Genomic DNA, 21,875 nt, shown 5'->3' with positions numbered 1-21,875 from the left:
AAAAATATAAAAACAAAAAAAATTATATTTTGAAAGTTCATTTTAATATAAAACTTATGATGCACAGCGACATCTAGTATCAAAAATGTTCCGATGTGGAAATGAGCATATTCGGGGTCAATGGGTTAGGTCAAATGAGGTTAACATAAAGATACTCAGGAACAACATGGGACAGGTTAAAAATAACAACTCTCAATAAATTAACATGTACATCAAAAAATTTTTATTTGACCAGTCCTGGAACTTTTTGAAAGTTCCAATTCAGTCAGCTGTCTATATATCTAGGATTGCAGACTTGTTTCTCTGCTCATGTTTCTCAATGTTAAGTAAGAAAATGAATGGTTAAATTAAAAATTGTAATATAATCAGTGTAATAATTAAGATAAATAGCTTACTTTAAGGTAAAATTATTGATTATTTGAGGAAAATAATTTGAAAAACCAGAAAAAATAAAAAACTTGCAGAAAATTAACTAAATAGACTGTTTATAATGATCAAAACAATTATGAACAATATTGTTATAAAAACTTAATGTTAACTTTCTAAACTCTAAAAATTTCTTCTTGCTATGTACATGAATATAAAATTTGTTTTACCTTTCAGGCTAGGCTTTAGTTGTGGGAAGCCTTCCCAGTAGTGGAAGAGTTCAATTTGTTTTAGATGGGAGAATGGCATGGAAGAATCCGGACTGTCTTTCTGCTATTATTTGTGTAGTTGTTTCTCAATTATTATGCTTTTAATTATATTTGTTGTTTAATAATATTTAAAACACTTATTTTGTGCTTTTCATTTGAATAAAATTATTTTGTAGGGAGCAATCATTTCTAAATAGCAAACTAATTCACACTTAATTTACTCTTTGTTAGTAATTCCTTTATGCTTTTGTTGAGTTTTAAGAGTATTAGTTATTCTGTTTAACTATTAGTCATGTGATGATATTTTCACTTTTGTTTACAATAATTTACTTGTTCCTTTATATTCTATATCTGTGGTTTCTAGTCTGAATCATAAGAAGAGCTGTGGGGATCGCAACAGGTTTTACAACCGCCCAACATGTTTGTGTGGTAGACTTAAACATTGTACCTTTTGCCACTCTACTTAACCTGAACCATTAAACCTTTCTCAAATCTCTCCTCAACAACACTTTCTACAGAGTAAGAGCATTAATTTAACACCTGAACCATGTTTTTAGCCCTAGCTGTTTACTCAAACTAAGTTGAAAAACTAAAAACCTTCAATTAATATATAGATATTGACCAATTATAAATTATGTTTTTAATATCTTATTTGATATTTTCATCATTTTTAGCATTTTTAAAATTAACTTCAAATCACTCTATTACAAAATTGTAATAATGCCGAAGATTCTAAACCAACTTAGAAAGCATTGTTTTATGTACTTATAAAAGTCATCAGTATGTAAAATAGTTTTATAATATTTTAAAAAAATATTTATCTATGTTTAAAACAATAAATTTTAAGAAAAACTTTTTGTTTTTCTCTATTAAAAAAGCAGCATTTAATACATTTAATAATAAATTGTTATTCTAAATAAAAGTAATTTTTTAACAATATTATGAGTGAAGTAATAATTTTCAATGTATAGAAATACTTACAGCATTTTGCAGTTTCCAAATCAATGCAGTATAGTGCACATCTATTAAAAAAAGTAATAATCATCATTATTATATTTCATTTCTTACTCCAATAATCATGAAAATAACTTAAATAAAAAATTTCTTGAGTAATATTTTTTCTATTAAAGTAATAGTTTGTTATGAAAATTTATGAAAATCTAAACAATTATAAAAACAACTTAGAATATAACTGATATTATTATACAAAAATTACCCGATATAATGATTTAACAGTTGTATAATAATTTCTGATTATAATATAAATTTAAACATATGTTTTAGACTTCCTCTTATCAATGTAACAAAAAAGAAATAAATATGATATTATATATTAATTTTTATTAAAAAAATTTAATGTTTTATTATTATATTAATGCTCTTTTTTTATATTACGGGAGACTGTTCCATGCCCAGCTAGTTTTTGGTTTACAATCATTTGTGTGATTTGAGGCGATAGAGAACAAATTTAATTTTATACTGACACAGCATTGTCCATTACTAACTTTTAAAGCTACTGTTTTGACAGTATCAAAAGTGAATTTCCCAAAAAAAGTTAACTTTTCAAAAATGGCAAATTGTCCAATTGTGGAACAGGGCTTTATACAACCATGCAGTGGCATTCCACCTTCATACAAAGACTTCAGGCCAAAGAAAATTCAAATATCAAGCACATTTTGTAAAAAGTTTAAAACCATTGTTCTTATCTATATATATAATACTACTCATCCTGACTGACTGACTGATTCATCATCGCCCAGAGCAAACCGCTGAACCTTGAGGTGAAATTTGGTACACAGTTAGGGTATGTCACGGAAACGCACACTAAGAAGGGATTTTTCGAAATTCCACGCAGGGGGGGAGAGAGAGAGAGAGCATTAAGTCTTAATTGGAAGAATGGCTTCTACTGTACTATTTCAGATGCGATTTTTTGTTTGTGATGGTAATAACTTAATTTCCAAACGTACAATATTTACGTATTACGATTTTTTAACCAAATGTTCAAACCGTTTAAATTCAAATTTGTTATTACATATTTGTTCGATTATAGTGTGGCCGTCTAACCTTTTGCCCTTGGGTAGGATCATCTTTTCCACGAAAATAGGTAGAACAAAAGACGGTGTGGGGCCCTGGGGCCAAATGGACAGAGAAAGAGTCACTTTTGGTGAAAACCTCGAAGAAGCAGGGAAGGAAAAAGAGTGCTCCAGACCTCAAGAAAGATGATCTGAGACTGAGAGGTGCCGAAGAAGTTAGAAAGAAAAAATAGACTATGGACAGAAAACCCTGAAGACAAATGACGAAGTCAGGAATAGACGAAAGGTCTACGATAAGAAGAGGGTCACAAATAAAGGAGAGTTTTGAAGTGGTGTCCTTTCCAAGAGCACATCGCTACGAAAAACCCTAGGTATTTCTATTCCTTTCCTATCCCTTTTGCTTTTTATTCCATTTTCCTTAATTGTAAGAAAGTTATTAGTATAAGCTGATACGACCTGCATTTTATTGTTGCGCGTGTGAGAATTTTATATATTTAGATTGTTATAAATTAAATAATTACTATGGTGTCTGAAATAACATCAGCCACGATTTTACTTTGTTAATTTTTTAAAAAATAGTGGCAAAAACACCAGAGGATGTCTTATCATTTTTGCATGTTTGTTGCAGAGGCAGTTGCCTAAAAGGGAAGGTCGTCTCCGTAATTTTTGTAATTTCTGATAAACTCCTGATGGTGTGCAACGACAAAGGTTTTACCTTTGTGAATGCTCCATATTTTTACATTTTATTATTTATTTAAATTTAGGGAGTTTCAGATAACGTCATTTATGTTTCGAGGAAAAAAAAAAAACTCAGATTTATCGTATCTCACAATCCAATAATATTTGAAACTTGAATTTAGGTACATTTTTTGCTAAGTGAGTGATAGTGATTAAACTTCGAATTTGATGAGGACATAACAGAGATCTAAACACTCCAGTAGGTATATTTCCTCATGGCTTAGTTTTAGCTGGAATGCTATAAAATATGCTGACTGAAAATCTTACAAATGTTGCTTGAAAAAGTTAAAGATCCCGGAAATTAGTTTACCACTTCCTATATCCACTTGATTTTCCCCATCTTGCTGAAGTTCAGACTGCGGATTCAGTACATAGATGCCATGTAGCAATACTTAGGCAGTCTCTTGATGAGCCATACATTGCACACTTTAAATTATCTGTTGGTAAAAACTGTCTGCACATGAAACAGTTTCCCTTGTGCAAGTTATTTATTTATATAAATATAAAAAAGTAGTCATAATTTAAAATATTCTTATTTCAAGATATTTGCTTCCTTTCATATTCTCTTAATGTTCCAATCTCATATCTATTTGCCTAATTTGGTTGAATTAACTTTGTTCACTTTTTTGAGACATTCATTAACTCAATACACTTGCTGACAGTAGATATCTAATAAAATCCATCTTAAGAAACAAATCTTTTCTCTACTCGAATTCCGTGTGAAGAGGTCCTAAGGGGACCGAAAACATTTGTGTTAAACTGAATTTTGCAAAGCTTTATAAGATTAGTGGGATATATTTGTAGATATCTAAATTTATGATTTTATTAAGTTGTAGAAGCTATTCTAACTAACTACTTTTCCAGAAATCAATCTGTAAAGTAGTTATACTCAGAATAACTCAGAAAAATAATCTATAAAAAACTTTAAATATTTTTATAAGTATCTCCAAATGAATTGTATGAATTATGATATGACTTATGAAAGTTTGAAGTTATGATAGTTTATAAAGTTTTAATATCCATTTTCACCACAATTCTAAATGCTTCAAAAATAGGTTTTTTTAAAATGATTCTATATTGACACATATTTAAACAATTAATACAATTTATTTTTTCATTTACTGCAAGTTAAATCGAAACATCATATTTTATGATCATTCCAAACTGACAAAACATTCAAACAATAAGTATGTGCAAAGCATTAAGATTTACTAGAAGCTCTTGAGTTGTCACTTGATAATTTATAAAAATTCCTACTGTAATTTATCTTCATCAGCAACTTTCAGCATTTTGTACATCGTAAATCTTGTCATTAAAAATATCTCACTAAACATTCTTGTATGACATTTTATGCGTATGAAATTTAATAGTACATTCATTTTTTACTATATATACAAAGTGGTATTTTTCTAAAACTCCTAAAATATAACATGTCATTATGTCTCTTTGGTCTTAATTTCATTCACATAAAACAGTGGGCTTGAAAATAAGCTTAAAGAAAAATTTAGTCAAACAATATATGATAATATCTTAAATATCAAAATTGCTTCAATTAAATCATACTTTCCAATCATTATACTGAAATACATAAAAAAACTACAAAATCCATCAAACTCAATAATAGAATATTTTTTATAATATAAAATTTTAAACAATGAGATTTGATATTAAGTCTCAGAAAACAATATCTATACTGTAAATTATTATTTCAGTGAATATAAATACAAGATAACATAGACTTGATAGATAATGTTTTGCAAAATTGTTACATCCATAATAAAACAGAGCTTTATGATTACCATTACTATTGCACAATAACTTATAATCTCACTAATCTTCATTTTCACTAAGATTAATATGAATTATAAATATTTATGAAATTCATAATTGCCATTTTCTATAATTTTGCTGATGAACTTATAAAATACAGTTTGCATCTAGTGATGGCTTTTGGTGCTTTTTTTTTAATCTACATAACTCTCTTTCCCATAATCACTTTTAAAGAATTTTATATATTTTGAAACAATATAGATAAATATTTTTCTTCTACTGAAACATTACATTAAGTCATTTTTAACTGTAGACTTTGTCTGTTTTCCATATAAAATTAAACAACACATTTAAATTTACCTTCGATTTGTACAATAACGTATTCCTAAACGCCTTGGAACTTCTTTCCATCCTATACATACCACACTATTATCATCAGAAGACCAAATTGCCTATTAAAGAAAAATATACTAAATATTTGTTTAGACATACGTTGAAAATTTTAAATTATTATAATCAAAAAATATTTAAAGGTGTTTTAAGCATCATTTTAAATCCAAAAATTCACATCTAATAAAATATACTATTAACAGTGAAAAGATTATGATAATTTTCAGCAATTGATCAATTCATCATTGATCATTTTGTAGAAAGAGAAGATTTTATCTTAAGAAAATTTATTCCTGGACAACTTTTTAGACAGTCCATTTCCAACATTTCTAACTCACAAAATGTGTGTAATTTCTTGTTTAGTTAATTCCTTGCAAAAAACTTATATTTAGTTATTTTTTTCCCTAACAACATATAATACAAAAAAACTTCATACAATATTAAATGGTAATGATTTTGAAAATTTAGATAGTATATATGTGAACAAGTTATTTTTATTAATTTATAAAGCTTCTAAGCATTGAGAAAAATTCAAAATATTTCATAACTTCAAAATTGATTATCAATAAAACTTATTTATTCTCAACATTAATATCTCAATAATTTATATGATTTAAAATATAGCCATTACAAATTATTGTTCTTTACTTATAAGAATAATGCTCAGACAAAAAGACATTAAAAGAAAAGTAGAGTCTGGCAGGAAAGTATGACATTTTCAGAATAATTATACACAGTTACTTGTTTATGAAAAAAATTTTATTTTTTCAGTAAAAACAGAAATGCATGCCATTTAATAATGTAAAAAATGAAAGGAAAAAAGAGCCCACAAGATTTGAAAAATAACAACAAAATTGCATCCATCTTTATTAGTGCATTCCTGTAGCCTTGCAGAAAAGTTGATGATTGCCTGCTGAACCAGATTTTGTGGAATTGTTTGGACTTTCCATATAATTGCATTTTTGAGGGCTTCAGTATTCTATGGCTTGTCAATATACACTTTAGCTTTTAAGTACTCCCATAAAGAGTAATCATACACTGAAAGGTTGAATGATTAAGCTGGCCAGTGAATGTTCATGCAGAGAAATGAGGTGCTGACAAAAAATGTCAAGTTTATTCACTGACTTCCTCACTGAATGGGCAGTTGCCCTATCTTATTGAAACCATATTATTCGATGGTTTGTGCAATTGCAGCTCATGCAATATGAAGTTACGCAACATCACAACATAATGTGAAAGCCACTGTTGCTGGTCATTCCCTTCCTCAAAAAAGTAAAGGCCAATTATGCTGAATTTGGCTAACCTATATACCATAAAGTATATATATTTGCTGAGCAGGAAATGTTAATGGAGTTGCCAAGGATTTTTTGACAACCAAAAATGGAAATTCTGTTTGTTAATGCATTCTGAGACATGAAAGTAAGCCTAATCACTCATTGCCACCAGAATGTCATCCCTTAAAATTTCCAGATAGCCGCTACAAAATTTTTTTGATTTAAAGTCATTTTGGTATAGCTCTTGTTAACCATGATCTTGTATCAGTAATAATTTTGGACTATAAGTAAAATTATTTAAACCAACATGCCTAACATCCATATAGCGTGAGCATGTCTAACTACTAAACAATGACGGCTATTCTTTACAGTTTTCTCATCAGTTCAATGTTTTTACAAGTCTAAACAATTTGATCACATCTCCATGAGTTTTCCTTGGCAATGCTGAACCCGTTATCATCAGGTTTTCGATCCATTTCAGAACTCTGCCACGACATCAACATTAAAATGAGTTTGAAACTTCTGCTGAGTGAGAGTCACTGAATCACCACTTTTAAAAAAATATTTCAACAACAAAAGTGTATTGCACAATGTTCCACAGCTCCATTGTTACTGAGAAATAACATCACCTGACAAGTGATATACAACCATTTCTTTGATGATTGGCTCCCCCCAGTAGATGTTATGCCATCCTAAAAGCATCATACATCCCTACTAGACTTTGTATAATTAAAATTATTTTAAAATAAAATGTCATATTTTTATGACTTTTTGGATTTTATTTAAATACCTTTTAATTTTTGAATTATTTTTACTCAGCATTTCTCAACCTTTTTAAGCCCAAAGACTAATATAATATCTGAAAAAATTTAATCATAGACCCAATATCATCTGGAGTAACACACAATACACACTTTTTATGGCAGAGTGCTGTTGTTCAGGAAAACAAGAGGAAGTGAACAGTGTATGTTGGAGGAGGAGACACTGAGGTAAGGGGTCTGTTTACAATTAAAATTCATTTTATTTGAAACAAAGGATAGTTTACAGACAAAAATCTTCCTCTGCAGATAAGATAATTATACAAGATCAGTCCAGATTATCTTTCATAATAGTCTTCAACTCCCAATTCAAGCATCAACTGGTGTCCATCACTGCTCATCAGCTCTGGGGCTAATATTACTAAGCAAACCTCTGGAGATGAACACAGTTCTCTTCATAAATGCAGTTAAGACAGTCAAGGAGAGACATGACAATGACTTGTTCCAATAAAGAGACTGAAGGAAACTCATAGTCCTAGACGAACAGGAACAAAATTCTCAAGAGAGAGCAAAGAACCTTGTGTCCATGTAGCCCAAGTTTTTAAAGGATTTGTCCCTTAGTTTAAACACTCTGGTTGGTCCCATTTGATTGGTTCTTGTTCTGTTGCCAAAGCTTATTCAGGACCAAATTTGGGAATATGAGAGAGATTGACATCACTTTTTTCTTACTGAATCAAATTCTAATTCCAATCCAAGATGCTTATTGAACTAACTGAGGGAACTCTTATTCATAATTCACTGTATTGTGTTTTCCTTCCTGTTTCTAATAATTTCCAGCTACCATCATGTGATAAGATGTTAAAAAAAAAAAAAAAACTTATCTTTTTGCAATATCTATTTAGCTTACAAAAATAAAATCCTCTGCTATTCAGGTTTAAAGAAATTTATAAATAATCTATCTAATTAAGAATTAAATATTGTAATAATGTTTTTAAATAAAATATGTAAGTAAAAGATTTAAATAATTTTCAAATGTATGGTTTCAACAAAAAAAACAATATTAAAAAAATAATAAAATAACAATAGTTTTGAATGAAGGAACACTTTTTGTTCCTTTATTCAAAATTATAAAATTTTGTTTTAGGCTACTATCTTAATAATGAAATTCAAACATCAGAAATATTAATGAGAAAAAAAATTTTTATTCCTAAATTTAAATTACTATTTATATTCATTAAGATCCAAAAGTTTTTCATATCACTACCAGTTTTACAATTAGGACATAAAAGATTTCTACAATATTACATATTAAAATAAATAAATAAAAGTAATTTACATAAAAAAATTTTTTTGTGTAATTAATACCTGTCCAGGAGATACATCTTCAGGAATACTATCTAGCACAACAACATCTTCACTTAATATATCCATTATGCAAACAACAGAATGATGTCTTGTTGTAAAAGTTTCACCCCAGTCCTCTTCATTAATATAATCCTCCATACCCTAGAGATATAACATGTACAAATCATAAAAATCTGTTAATTTCACAAAAATTTAAAACTGACTTGCAATATCTTCATTTATCTATCTATAACTTAAGAATTCATTAATAATTAAAAGTTGTGTTCTGACTATTAATGAGTTTATTAATCAAATTATATCATAAATTTACTTTAATTAAATGAGACAATTTGGTAGAAACTTTTATTAAATGAAATATGAATTTAAAAAAAAAAATGTTTTATTATACCATTTTTATTTCCTGCTTATTTTCATCATCATCTTTATTATGCTTTTGTTTGAAAAAAGATTTTGATTTTGTTTTCTTTTCTTCAGCAATATACAGGAGACGGTCTTCACTATGTGACCATTCCAAACAGCCAAACTCAGCTATTTAATAGTAGTATAATAGTTACTTTAAAGATATTTGCTATTAAATTTGATATTTATTTTTAAATATCTAAATAATTCTAAACAGTTGATAAATAACAATGATATCAAACAGCTAAACAATAAATGTATCAACTTTAAAAATATGAAGTAATAAATAAAATTAACACTATTAGACAATATCAAACAATTAATACTTTATAAATTTATATTAAATGTTTGATGGAAATTCATAAGTATATATTTACACTAATCACTATAAACATTATAAAGATGTAACCATAACAATAACCAATTTAACTACTAAATTAGAACTACTTTGTTTTATGTCCAATTTTCCATAATTTGATTTTAATATTGTTATGTTATTTGTATTGTCTGTTTGATTTATATTGTTCCATTTCCATGTTAAATCAAATCATTTTGATTTTCCACTATTTTGATATTGACACTATCAGAAAAACAAAAAAACTATTTGTTCTATGTCTATTCCCCTAATACTTCTCTTTCAACTAAATTTTAAAACTCAATTTCTTAAAAATGCAAAGATGGAGAGAGAACAAAATGATTTTTACCAGTGTAATACACATCTCATCATGTTAAAAGTTTACTATGTTTACTATAAATAATATCCTCACCTCTATCAATTTATATAACCAGAATAAATTTAAAATTTCTTTCAATATATTTCATAGTAGGGACACAAAACTTTAAATAATATTCATCATACATAATCTTTTATTACATACTATCATTCCAACAGTATTCCATCCTTTACACAGTTGTTCTGTATTTTTTTTAAATCTTTTTTTTATTTAATTGTTTAACAGAAATAATTTATAAACAAAATTTATTATTATTTAATGTAATATATATTCATAAACAGCAACTTTCAATTTTAGCATTTAATTACTAACAAAAATTTTATATACTAAATGCATAAATGTATGTATTTGCAAAATACTTATCAATTTAAAAATTATCCTAAAATTTTATAAATAATATGGTAGTATTTAATACTTAATATAAATATAATTACAGGTTCAATATTATATTTAAACATTTATTTCAAATATACATTGCTGAAATGTTATGCTCAAGTTTCGGAAAGCTGTCTTTATTTGTGTCTTGAAGTTATTTAATTGATTACAGATAACATAAATATTAATTAATTATTATTAATTGTCAGTTATAATTTTACATAACTAGATAGTTATATTTAAACTTTTTCATTAAACCTCAAAAGAAAGTCATAATTTTCTATATTAAAGACGTTATATATCAATACAAAGGTATTTATTGCAGCATTAATGTGCCAATAGGTGTTCATGAACCACTAAAAACAAGGTATGTATAATATAAATTTAAAAAAATAAATCCATCTTTAACTTAAATAAACACAAGTTTGTACACAATAAAGCAGAAATTACTACTAATACTGCTAACTTCCTGTTCCAATACATACATCATTCACTGTTCAGCAGATCCACTTTGTCATATTACAGCTACTAATTGAAACACCTTTGCTCAGTTACAACTGTTGACTCTGCTGAATGCAACCAATGTAATTTGATTGACTTAAAACCAAGAAGAGAGTTTTCGTTTACAGGACAATAAATCAATTAGTGGCAATTAGTAGTACTAGTAGTAATAGTTAGTCAGTATGGGGTACACTGAGGATCTACTCTGACTTTGAAAGATAACATCTTCCTCTCAAATTTCATATAAAATAAATTTTAATCAGTCTAAGATGAGATAATTTACAGAAAGTTTCTGAAATTTTCTGTGTTTATTTTTGCATTTTTGAATCAAATTACAATAAAATAAACATAACAAAAGCTTCCATGAGTATTTTACATCATTAGAAAAAAGACAAAATGCAGAAATTAAACATATAATCATAGTTTTTGATGTAATGCTGACAGTTTCACAATTTTAGAATAAAAACTAGTTTGTTTTTACAACATAACTCATTTGTTTCTTTTTTCACATGCCCTCTAGAGACGGATGTATAACCCCAATTATATCACCATGCTGGCATTCCCGGGATAAACTGGCAATTTTTACCATACAGAAATGTCTGATTTCAGGGTCTTCCTATAAGACTGACATGCTAGACAATTTGTGAAAATACAATATGATTGAGAGTTCATACTTTCAATGTTACCTTGAATAGCAAATTGTGGAGACAAAGCTTGATGAATAATCTTCAAACATATTAAAACACAAAATTATATTATCTAGGTATTTAAAATTTTTAAGACATATTACTTACTGTCATCATACAGTTTACCATGAACTTCAATATCTTGAACATCAATTGTTTTCATTTTGTTGTCTCCATTCCAAATCTGTAATATAAACTTTAATTTAATTCATTTTGTTTTAATGTAGCAAAAGTAAACTTATTTTAATTTTAGAGCTACTGGACAATTTTTTCCAATACTTTAAAATATGATTAGACTATAATTATAATAAAAATTCTGCAATGAAACAGAAAAAAAAATATATTAAAAAGTTCAAATGCTTGCAAGTACTATATAATCATCACCAGGAATCAAAGACTTCTAAATAGAAGTTAGTTTAATTTCCATTCAGAATTTTTTGACTCCTGATAATATTCCAGTGTTGAACCTTTTCCTTATATTTTTTTCTGCTCCATTAAAGAACTTTCATTATAATTTTCAATATTTTTTAAATGTTAATCTTACACACTTTAATTAGAAAAACTTTCAAATGAAATTTATCCATTTTAAAGAATGTGTGTATTAAGACAAATGATAACAAAACATTTAATTAAAAAATTCACCAAAATTTAATTTTTTCTAAAGTAGTTTAAAATATAAATAAATTTTAATACAGTGCATTAGGTTGTTTACTGAAGAAATTATTTTATCATAGTAGAATCTAAATTATTGTAACCACTTTGAAACTTGCTTACAATGATGATAACCACTGACAAAATTAAATGGAGTAAATAAATAAGACAAGAATTAACAGAAATTCTGATTTATTAAAACAATTAAATAATGTATAACTTTAAGATTTATTAATTAAAATTGTTGTTATTAATTAAGAGTAATTCATCCAGTGCCTGTTTTTTTTTGTAGTATTATCTTTAACAACAACTACTGTATAATTGAAGTAAAAAGTACCAATAATTTGAGCACTGTATTGTGAGCAAATAATGATTAAATTTATTAATGTTTGCTGCACTGGTTAAGAGTAATGATGATTGAGTATTATCAGCTACATGATAAGGTTGATAGTGCTTAAAAATCTTTATTTATTTGAAGATAATGATAACTAAACTGGAAACTCTAATTACAACAAATAAAAATTAATATAACTATGTGAACCTGGGCTTGACGAAAAATTTTAGTCAAAAAATTTTTTGAAAGAAAAATCAGAGATGATGATTAAAACTTTTCCCACGGACTTCTTTCCTTGTTTGAGGTGACACATCAAATGTATCACCTGGAACTGACGATTGAAATTCAACAATGAGACTTTTGTATGATGATTTTTAAGCTTCTACATTCATGGAACACTGGGGATATAAACCACACGTACAGGAACCACTTACCGGTGTTGGAAACGAAAAATGAAAAAGCGTCATTATCGTTTTCAAACTTTGGAAGTTCTTCTTCAGACAATAAAAAAACGATGGAATGCAGATCCAAAAATAGAACAATTATTTTTAAACAAAATCGAACACTCCACATTCTGGTTTCTGTGTGAAGAACGTGAAGTGTTCGATTTCATTTAAAAATAATCATTCTAATTTTGGATCTGCGCTCCGTCTTTTTTTTTATTGTCTGAAGAAGAACTTCCAAAGTTCGAAAACGTTAATGACGTTTTTTCATTTTTCATTTCCAACACCAGTAAATGGTTCCTGTAAGTGTGATGATTTTTAATGAAGTCATGGAAAAACCCACAAAAGACCCCCAAATACAAAAAAAAAAGGTAGTTTGTCATCATAGTGAGTTCGTTTTAGACTGGTGTCCATGTCCGATCCTGTGTGGATACTGCTCGAATCATCGCGAATCATCGCCAATCCTCTACCTTTCTCAAGACATCCAAAACTTCCAAATCATCTGGCAAACCTGCAGTATGCCGATTCTGAGACACCAACAAGAGAACCAATTTCTACTACTAAGGTATTTATCAATGCATGACCAATTGTGAACTCTCTCTCTCTCACTGACAGGGACCCCCCGATATTAATGATGAAAAATAATTTCTTATAATTGTTATTTAGAATTAGCATTAGCTAAGCTTAATCTGTATCTCTTTGTTATATAAATAAATGGGTATTGTTAATTGTTAAACTTGTAGTAGCATCTCCATCCCAAATCCGAGTGCTTACAAATACAACCGCTCACGTGCAAAAACAGAATTAGCGTCCATCAAGGTTTCTGTGTCTGTCCTTAAAGATACAGTGGTGTCAGTCCTGATGAGCTACTCATTGCAAATGCGGTGTTGACCCTTCGATCCTGTGGTGCCGAAGCATAGGGGGCGCTCCGGCATTGTCACAAGTATAACTTATATATTTTGGGACATGCTGATAACATTAGCCAATTGATAACAGTGATTATAATAAGTAAATTCTATTGTATAACATTTACTCAAAATATATTTTATGATTTGTAGCTTAAATAAAAACAATTTTTAAATTCATTATATATAATTAATGATAACTGCTACACTATTAAACTGCAGATTAATGTGACTCAAATGTTAGATAATAAAATTTGTTAATGATATTAAGCATATTTTTTAATTAGTAATACCATCTTTTTATCATTAATGATTTAATATGTCGTCTAAATGGTTTAAAATGACACATATCAAGGATCATTCTAGAAAATTTAAAAATATCGCAACCATTCTGCCAATTTAAAACTTCTTTTGCCACTTCAAATTATTTATTGCCATCATTTTTATTACTAATTAATGCAGGTGCTGGTAGCCTTATCAGTTTAGCATCTAGATAGCAAAAGGAACTTGTTTTCTGTCACTTGCAAGGAGAGTGCCAGATGTTCAGTTCTCCGATTCAAATGAAACTTGGTGAGCATGTAGCCTTAAACACAAACAGCTCCCTATTCAAATAATACGAGCCACTTCTCAAGCATTTCTGAAAAACAGGCTTCTGAAAATTGAGTGTTTAGCTTATAAGTATTAGTTTCACATCTCTGATTGATAATAGAATGCTACACACTGAAGCTAGACAATGTAGGTTTAAATTTTCAGAATATTAGTTTAGTTTAGGTATTTTTTTTAATACAGTAAGACCTCATTTAGTGCTTAGGATGCATTCCTAGATAACAAAGCACTAAATGAAACAGCGTTAAACAAGGTCATTTTAACACATAGTAAATGGGAAAAGAGAACACGTGACAAAAGTAAACAAATTTTACTTCAAATTATTTTAATTTGCATAATAATATATGTTACTTAACACAAACATATGCACACAGAAATATAAAGTTCATACAAACATACATCAAATGAAACCCGATATCATAAGCAAATACACAAACAACTGCCGTAAATGATCAGGCTAAATTTCTAATCTATAATCATTTAACCAAATTTTAGCCCGATCATTTACGGCAGTTGTTGATGTATTTGCTTATAAAGTTCATTTTTGTGATGAAGGTACTTGCTCTTCTGAAATTCTTGATTTTTTTGCAATGAAGTCATCTAGTGTCATTTGTCACTTTCTTTTTCTTTCGTTAAGCAAATGTTGGTAGCAGGAAATTGTATCCAAAATGCTTCATCTTGCTTTTGCGGTCCTTTCAAAATCTGGATCATTCGCTACAATTTGATCAACAATTTCTGTTATTATTACCATATTTTTACTAAGGAAATACATAGCAAGTCTTTTGGGTTCTTCATTTTTAAAATCACTATTTTCCAGTTCTAGATGAATTCCTTGTTCTGCCAGTTCTTGAAGGTTGTCGTTGGTAAGGCTCTCACCTGAAACCTGCAGTAACTCCTCAATATCCTGATCACCTACATCTCCTAGTCCTTGATTACGTTGACAATTTTGTCAATGATGGGCTTATCGCCTATCATTGACAAAATTGAGAATCCTTGGATACCTCAAGCCATACCTTGTTCCACACTCCGTTCATGCATTTATCACTTAATTCTTGCCAAGCAAAGTCGATATTGTCTATGGCATCCATGATGTTATATTTTTTTTCAAAACTGCACCGAACAAACATAGATTTAGGGAAAGTACAGCACTACAACAAAATCGCCACCTTTTGTTGATTACTTCATGTTCAGGAATAATTGTATTATATACGAATAAATGAAATGCCACAATAATTTGAATCAGCATAAATTTTGAGTTTTTTTTTGGCTTCAAGTGGATTGCGTTATATCAAATCAGTGTTAATCGAGAAAGCACTAAACAAAGTCTTACTGTATGTAATATAATTATTTTATTATTTTATTGTATCATTAACATTATTATTACTATTACTATACCCCACATTTAAATTTATAAAACAAGAGATTAAAAATTGTCACATCATTTCCTGTTTAGCAAAAACAAGTCTCTGTAGATTTAACTTTTTTACATTATTAAATAAAAGTTTTATTTCTTCATATTTATTTTCAGATATGGTAGTATTGTTATATATATTTCAAGTGTAACAAACATGAGAAAATTGTCCATAATATTAACAATTAAAAAACTAAAACATTGAAACTATGCTAGCCTATTTTCATATCACTTGTCTTTTTGTCCACGTGTAGTAACATCTGAAGTTTATTCACTTGTAATGACACAGTATGTAATCACAAACAAAAATATCTGAAAATAAATGTAAAGCTATAAAAGTTTTATTTAATGACATAAAAGAATTAAATCTACAAAGACTTGTCTTTGCTGAACAGAAAATAGCATCACACTGTTTAATCTTGTTTTATAAACTTTAAATGTGAGGAATAATAATAGTAAGAATAATGCTAAATATATGGTTAAATAATTATGTCACACACAAAAAACTAAAATTGCAAAAGTTTGAACTTACATCATCTAGCCCCAGTGCCTAGCATCTTATCCACTCAGCTATTTCTGGTCATGGATGTAAAAGTTTCAGACTTATAAGCGAAACACTCAATTTTCAGAGGCCTAATTTTTGAAAATGCTTGAGAAGTGAGTCCTATTATTTGGAGTTGTTTGTATTTAGGGCTATGTTCACTATGTTTCATTCAAATGGGAGACCCAACATCTGGCCCTCTCCTTGTTAGCAAAAGGAATCATTTTTAAATAGTTTTTTAATGAATAATTCTGAGTAATACATTTGATCATAATGTTTAAACAATATTTTACATGTTTTGTTATGTCAAAATTTTTGTTTTAGTCTACTGAAAAAAGATCAAAGTGAAAAAAGTCATTCCAAAAATTCCCCAAATTTTGTGTCAGTCAATAAAAAATTCTCAATCTGGAAACGCTGGGTGGCATGCATGAAAACTGCCTTCGGTGCTCAATGTCACTTTTCTACTTTTCTGCCTGAACTTACTGTGTGACACATGAAGTAACTAGGTGTGTGATGCATGGGACTCCCAGTGCACATTCAATTGTTTTTTCTATGGCAACTGTTCCTATGTTCTATGGTTCAATTTCATGCTGAATGCCAAAATAAGTGGACTAGGGATTTATTGCCACTTGCTATCACCAGTATTATATTTTTATCAACATTTTAATAAAAATATCACTGTCAAGAAGGCCTATCAAGAAGTGACAAGCTAATTCAAGCTTTCACTTGTCAAAACACATTTTCCGGAAAGGGTCGGTTAGCAAGTCATCCTAGACAAGTTGGGACAGGTATGCTAACTGAGGTGAACTCGATGGAGAGCTATTCATCCAGCTCCGGATTGGTTGGCCAATGGATCTAAAAATTCCATAATTTTCATCTCTCCACTGTTTAACTTTTCTAATTACTGTAAGCACCTAGATATTGAAATTATCGTAATCAGAAACTATTGCTATTCATGTACATCTAATTAATTTCTAGCCACGGCTGATTTGGTTACTAATTGCTCTCTAGCAGATAGAAATTTGGAGGCTTCATCTAACTCTGCACAGATATTAACTATAAAATGAGCTTTTATCATCTTCAGTATATATTTATGTTCCCTAGAGTTAAACATCAACGTCAACAACACATCAACACCGGGGATGTAACTCATCACCTTTTCTGGTACCTGTTACCAGTGTGTTCTGTGAATAATTAAAGTTTATCAGTAACATTTTCGAACTGTTGAATAGTTCTTCTTCAGGTGAAATATACCGAATAATCAATGGAACACAAAATTAGAATGTGAATATTCAAATTAAAAAAAATCAAACATATGCCTGATGAAAGTCATTACGAAGGTCATGCACATTTTGTGTGTAGATGATGGCCGTTAAAGGTTGGCGTCCATAAGGGCCTGTCATGCAACCAATAAATTTAGCTCATCTTTTTTGTTGACGAACGTGGCATTGTGGCTTGCTCTGTAAATAGATATGGCCTCCAACCATCTTATGTGTTCAGGATGAGGCATAGTTAAGATGACCTTGGCTTGGTTAAATGCGGTCTCAATATCAGGATCAGAGGCATAAATAGGAAGGGCCCTGCGTGTCTTCCGTGCTGAAGGTCTGCCTGGTGTTCACATATTCTGATTGCTAAGGAATGTTTGGTGGATTCGATACAAATAAGGTCCCTGTCACATCTGTTGTCCTTAAGAGGGATGGAGTAAATGCCAGTGAGTCTGTTATGGTTGGAAGAGTCTTTCCATTGTGAGGATGTCAAAGATCGTTGAAAATCTCCTGTATGTTATCCACATGAAGTGTTTGTTGGCAATTTCAGTGTACAATTTAATGTAGGGATTAAATGTGAGACAGGGACACGAGTTTCACTGTCTGGTCCATTGTTGGTGGTTGTACAGTCTACACGCAAAAATGGGGAGTCCCCCATGGGTAGCCCAGTATCTGGGGACCTTTGCAAAATGGTTATTAGACACTTAGAACACAAGATCCTTCCATGATACCTCCCAAACATCCTTTTATATAAGAGGTATATATACATCATCATTTTGTGGAAGACTGTACCAGACATAATGGCATTCGTACAAACTGTTAATGACAATCCTTATGGCTTAACCGTAGAGGTTGAACAATCTAACACCACAGAGGTCCACTTCCTAGAGATAAACATTAAAGTCGAAGGGTCAACTGTCTACACATCGGTATACCACAAACCTTGTGCAGCCTCTATGTAAATCCTTGTAGATTTGTGTGACTCATTCCCCTACAAGACAGCAGAATTTAATGCATTGGTTAGGAGGGCATTTTCTCATTCATCTACCCCACAAGCTCTAGCCACTGAATTAACCCACATTAAGAGGATTGCAACCAAGCACAGCTACCCTAATCTGACCCATTGTTTGATTGAGTGTTACCACTGTACACTACATGCCTCCGCCATTCGTACAACCACTGACAATGGACCAGACGGTGAAACTCGTGTCCCTATCACATTTAATCCCTACATTAAATTGTACACTGAAATTGCCAACAAACATCAAGCACCGGTAACAGGTACCAGACAAGGAGTTGAGTTCCCTAGAGAATGAGTGAAATACTTCCTTGAAGGAACTATTCCATCTTGGACTGAATTCATTTCATTTCATTTTTTAATGTGTTTTGCTCTCTGTTTCAACCTTAACCAGTCTGTTTTTCATTATATAGCTTGTTCTATCTGCTGTAACCAGAAATATTCCATTATTTCTTCATTCTTTAGTTCTAAATCCAGTACTTGAAAATTTACCACATTCTGTACACTTTCTCTCTTATTGGCAATCATCTTAGTTAGGCATCTTTGAACTATTAACGTTTTCGCCATCAAGAAGTCCAATGGTAGTTTTTATTCTACAAAGACTCATCAAAACAACCTTATTAATTGGTTGTATGTTCTTTGGAACCAAGCGTAAAATAGCTACTGAGAACTTGTCATACAGGAACACTTTTCTTGATGGAAAAGGTGGATCTTTATTTTCTATTTTTTTTTACAAACAATATGCATTTTGGGCCATATGTCCCTCTTCAGTCCTTATTATGTATAATGGTAAAACTAAAAATATATAACTAATGAAGACTACTGGAATAAGTAATTGTTAAGAATGAGCTTGTCTTTTAACCAGTTTTTTTGGTTTTACAGTTTTATGTCTTACTCTTTTTATTGGTCAATTTTGTCTACATTTTAACAAAAGTTTTTAAATTTTATTTTATAGTTTAACTTGTTTTATCCCACATTTTTAACAATTAGTTATTACAATAGTCACCATTAGTTATATATTTTTAGTTTTACCATTATACAAAATAAGGACTGAAGAGGGGCATATGGCCCAAAATGCATATCCTTTGTAAAAAATATAAAATAAAGATCTACCATTTCCACCAAGAGGAGTGTTTCTGTATGATAAGTTCTCAATAGCAATTTTATGCTTGGTTCCAAGGAACATACAACCAATTGAGAGAACAGAAAGCAATCAAGTATTAACTTTATTCATATGGCAGTGATTAAGGAATAAGTTATTCTTCAAGAATTGTCCCTTTCCAAACGTCTTGTTATGGTCACTCTGGACAATGTTATCATCTGTTAGATCTGTGGATTTGGATAAACATCATCATCAAACCTGATATATTTTAAAGCTATCATCCAACTAAAGCAGAATATTATCAGGTTAGAAACGGCTATAATATAAATAATTTATAAAACAATTTTGCACTAGAGTTAGGCATTAGGCGCCATCTCTTAATAAATTTAATAATTTAATTTTAAATAATTTAGAAGTACTGGAAGAAGAATCAGCCCAGAGGGGGGGTTGAGTGCCTTGGGAGATGTTTACAAGACGTGGGCGCTGGATGTGTCCCCAGCCAGCGTTGTAAATAACTACTATACTTCTTCCTGTAGACTGGATGAAACTTAATTCTTTCTTACACGAAAAACCTTGACGATCCAGTGTTTTTATATACAACTGCTAACATAATAACTGTTGATGGTTATAATGTAAACTTATATATACTGGAAGGGAAGATTGAACCAGAAGTCCGGGTAGTATAATTAGCAACACATCTGCACAGTAAGCAGGAGTTGCAGGTTTGAGTCTCGCTCTGCGCCGATTCTTTTCTTCCAGTACTTCTAAATTATTTAAAATTAAATTATTAAAATTATAATTATTAAACTTATTAAGAGATGGCACTTAACACCCAACTCTAGTGCCAAATTGTCTTATAAATTATTAATATTATAGCCATTTCTAGCCCGATAATATTTGGCTTTAGTTGGACAATAGTTGCGGATTTGGGTTATAATATACTCAATAAAAGACCAAGGTCTAACCAATATATTTCTGCTCCATCTCATAGGTTTTGTTACTAATCAATGCAACATATGAATGGACATTATTCTGTAATATTTTTCATATATTTTTATTAGTTTGCTATATAAATATACAACAGTCAAACTTGTTAAAAATTTGTGGATTTTGAATTTAAATAATTTAGCAATTCTGTTCTATTTTAGTTCAAACTTTGTTCAAAATTCTTACTTATACAGAAATTCTTAATTATAAATTTTGACTCTGGATCTGAAGATGAAAATCTGTCTGTCTTAAAACATTTAATTTGTAGTAAAAGCGGGCTTCTTAAAAAAGAAAAAAAAGAAAAAATAATAACTCTCCCGTGGTCACCACCTGGTCGTGGTGGGAGAGCCCAGTAATTTTACTGAACCATAGAGCAATGCAGGCTAGAACACAAGCTCTGGTAGGGACACCCATGCCAGTAAGGTCTATGGGGAGAAATGAAGCTAAGAGTGACCACACCCACTTTCTGTGGAGATATTTATCATGGTAGTAACCAGATCTAAATATGACACTGGCTCAGACGTCGTCCGGGTTAACAAGGTCTGTGTTCATGGGTTAGGCAGAGGCTCATGATAGAAAAATAGGCCACAGTCTCCCTTGGTTACCGGTGCAAAAGCTGCACCAGCTCAAGCATGGCTACTGCAATGCCCTCACTGCTGGAAAACCACACTGACGGATAAAATGGACAATAGAAATGAATGAGTTTATCACCCGTATTTACTACACCATCACAAAACTCGAAACAAACATGACAGCATACAGACAACAACTACACCATAGATTCATAAAACAATATCTTCACCTCACTGTTATTGAACAAAGGGTTGTTGATCAAAAAAGAACAATTATACACAACAACCTTATCCCACAAACAACACTTGAACTTATCAAACAACAGGTTGCTGATCAAGTACATCAACAGACAGAAACATCTAACATTAATGAAGATCACGT

The 21,875-nt window shown here is 30.0% G+C and overlaps 1 protein-coding gene across 1 annotated transcript in view; it reads right to left on the bottom strand.

Annotated features, from left to right (window-relative positions):
* LOC136969363 (acylamino-acid-releasing enzyme-like) overlaps window positions 1–21,875 on the bottom strand; it is a 105,740-nt gene that overhangs the window by 65,778 nt on the left and 18,087 nt on the right. The window contains exons 4-8 of the mRNA XM_067263495.1: window positions 11,767–11,842; window positions 9,352–9,491; window positions 8,964–9,104; window positions 5,537–5,628; window positions 1,617–1,657 (exon numbers count right to left, since the gene is read on the bottom strand). Coding sequence (XP_067119596.1) covers window positions 1,617–1,657; window positions 5,537–5,628; window positions 8,964–9,104; window positions 9,352–9,491; window positions 11,767–11,842 — 490 coding nt within the window. The remainder of the gene's footprint in view (window positions 1–1,616; window positions 1,658–5,536; window positions 5,629–8,963; window positions 9,105–9,351; window positions 9,492–11,766; window positions 11,843–21,875) is intronic.

Source organism: Centruroides vittatus, unplaced genomic scaffold, assembly GCF_030686945.1.
Source record: "Centruroides vittatus isolate TY-2023 unplaced genomic scaffold, ASM3068694v2 contig_1777, whole genome shotgun sequence".
In the NCBI taxonomy this organism is placed as follows: domain Eukaryota; kingdom Metazoa; phylum Arthropoda; class Arachnida; order Scorpiones; family Buthidae; genus Centruroides; species Centruroides vittatus.
Note: the sequence above shows the minus strand (reverse complement) of the source record. Positions and strands in the feature narration are given on the sequence as shown.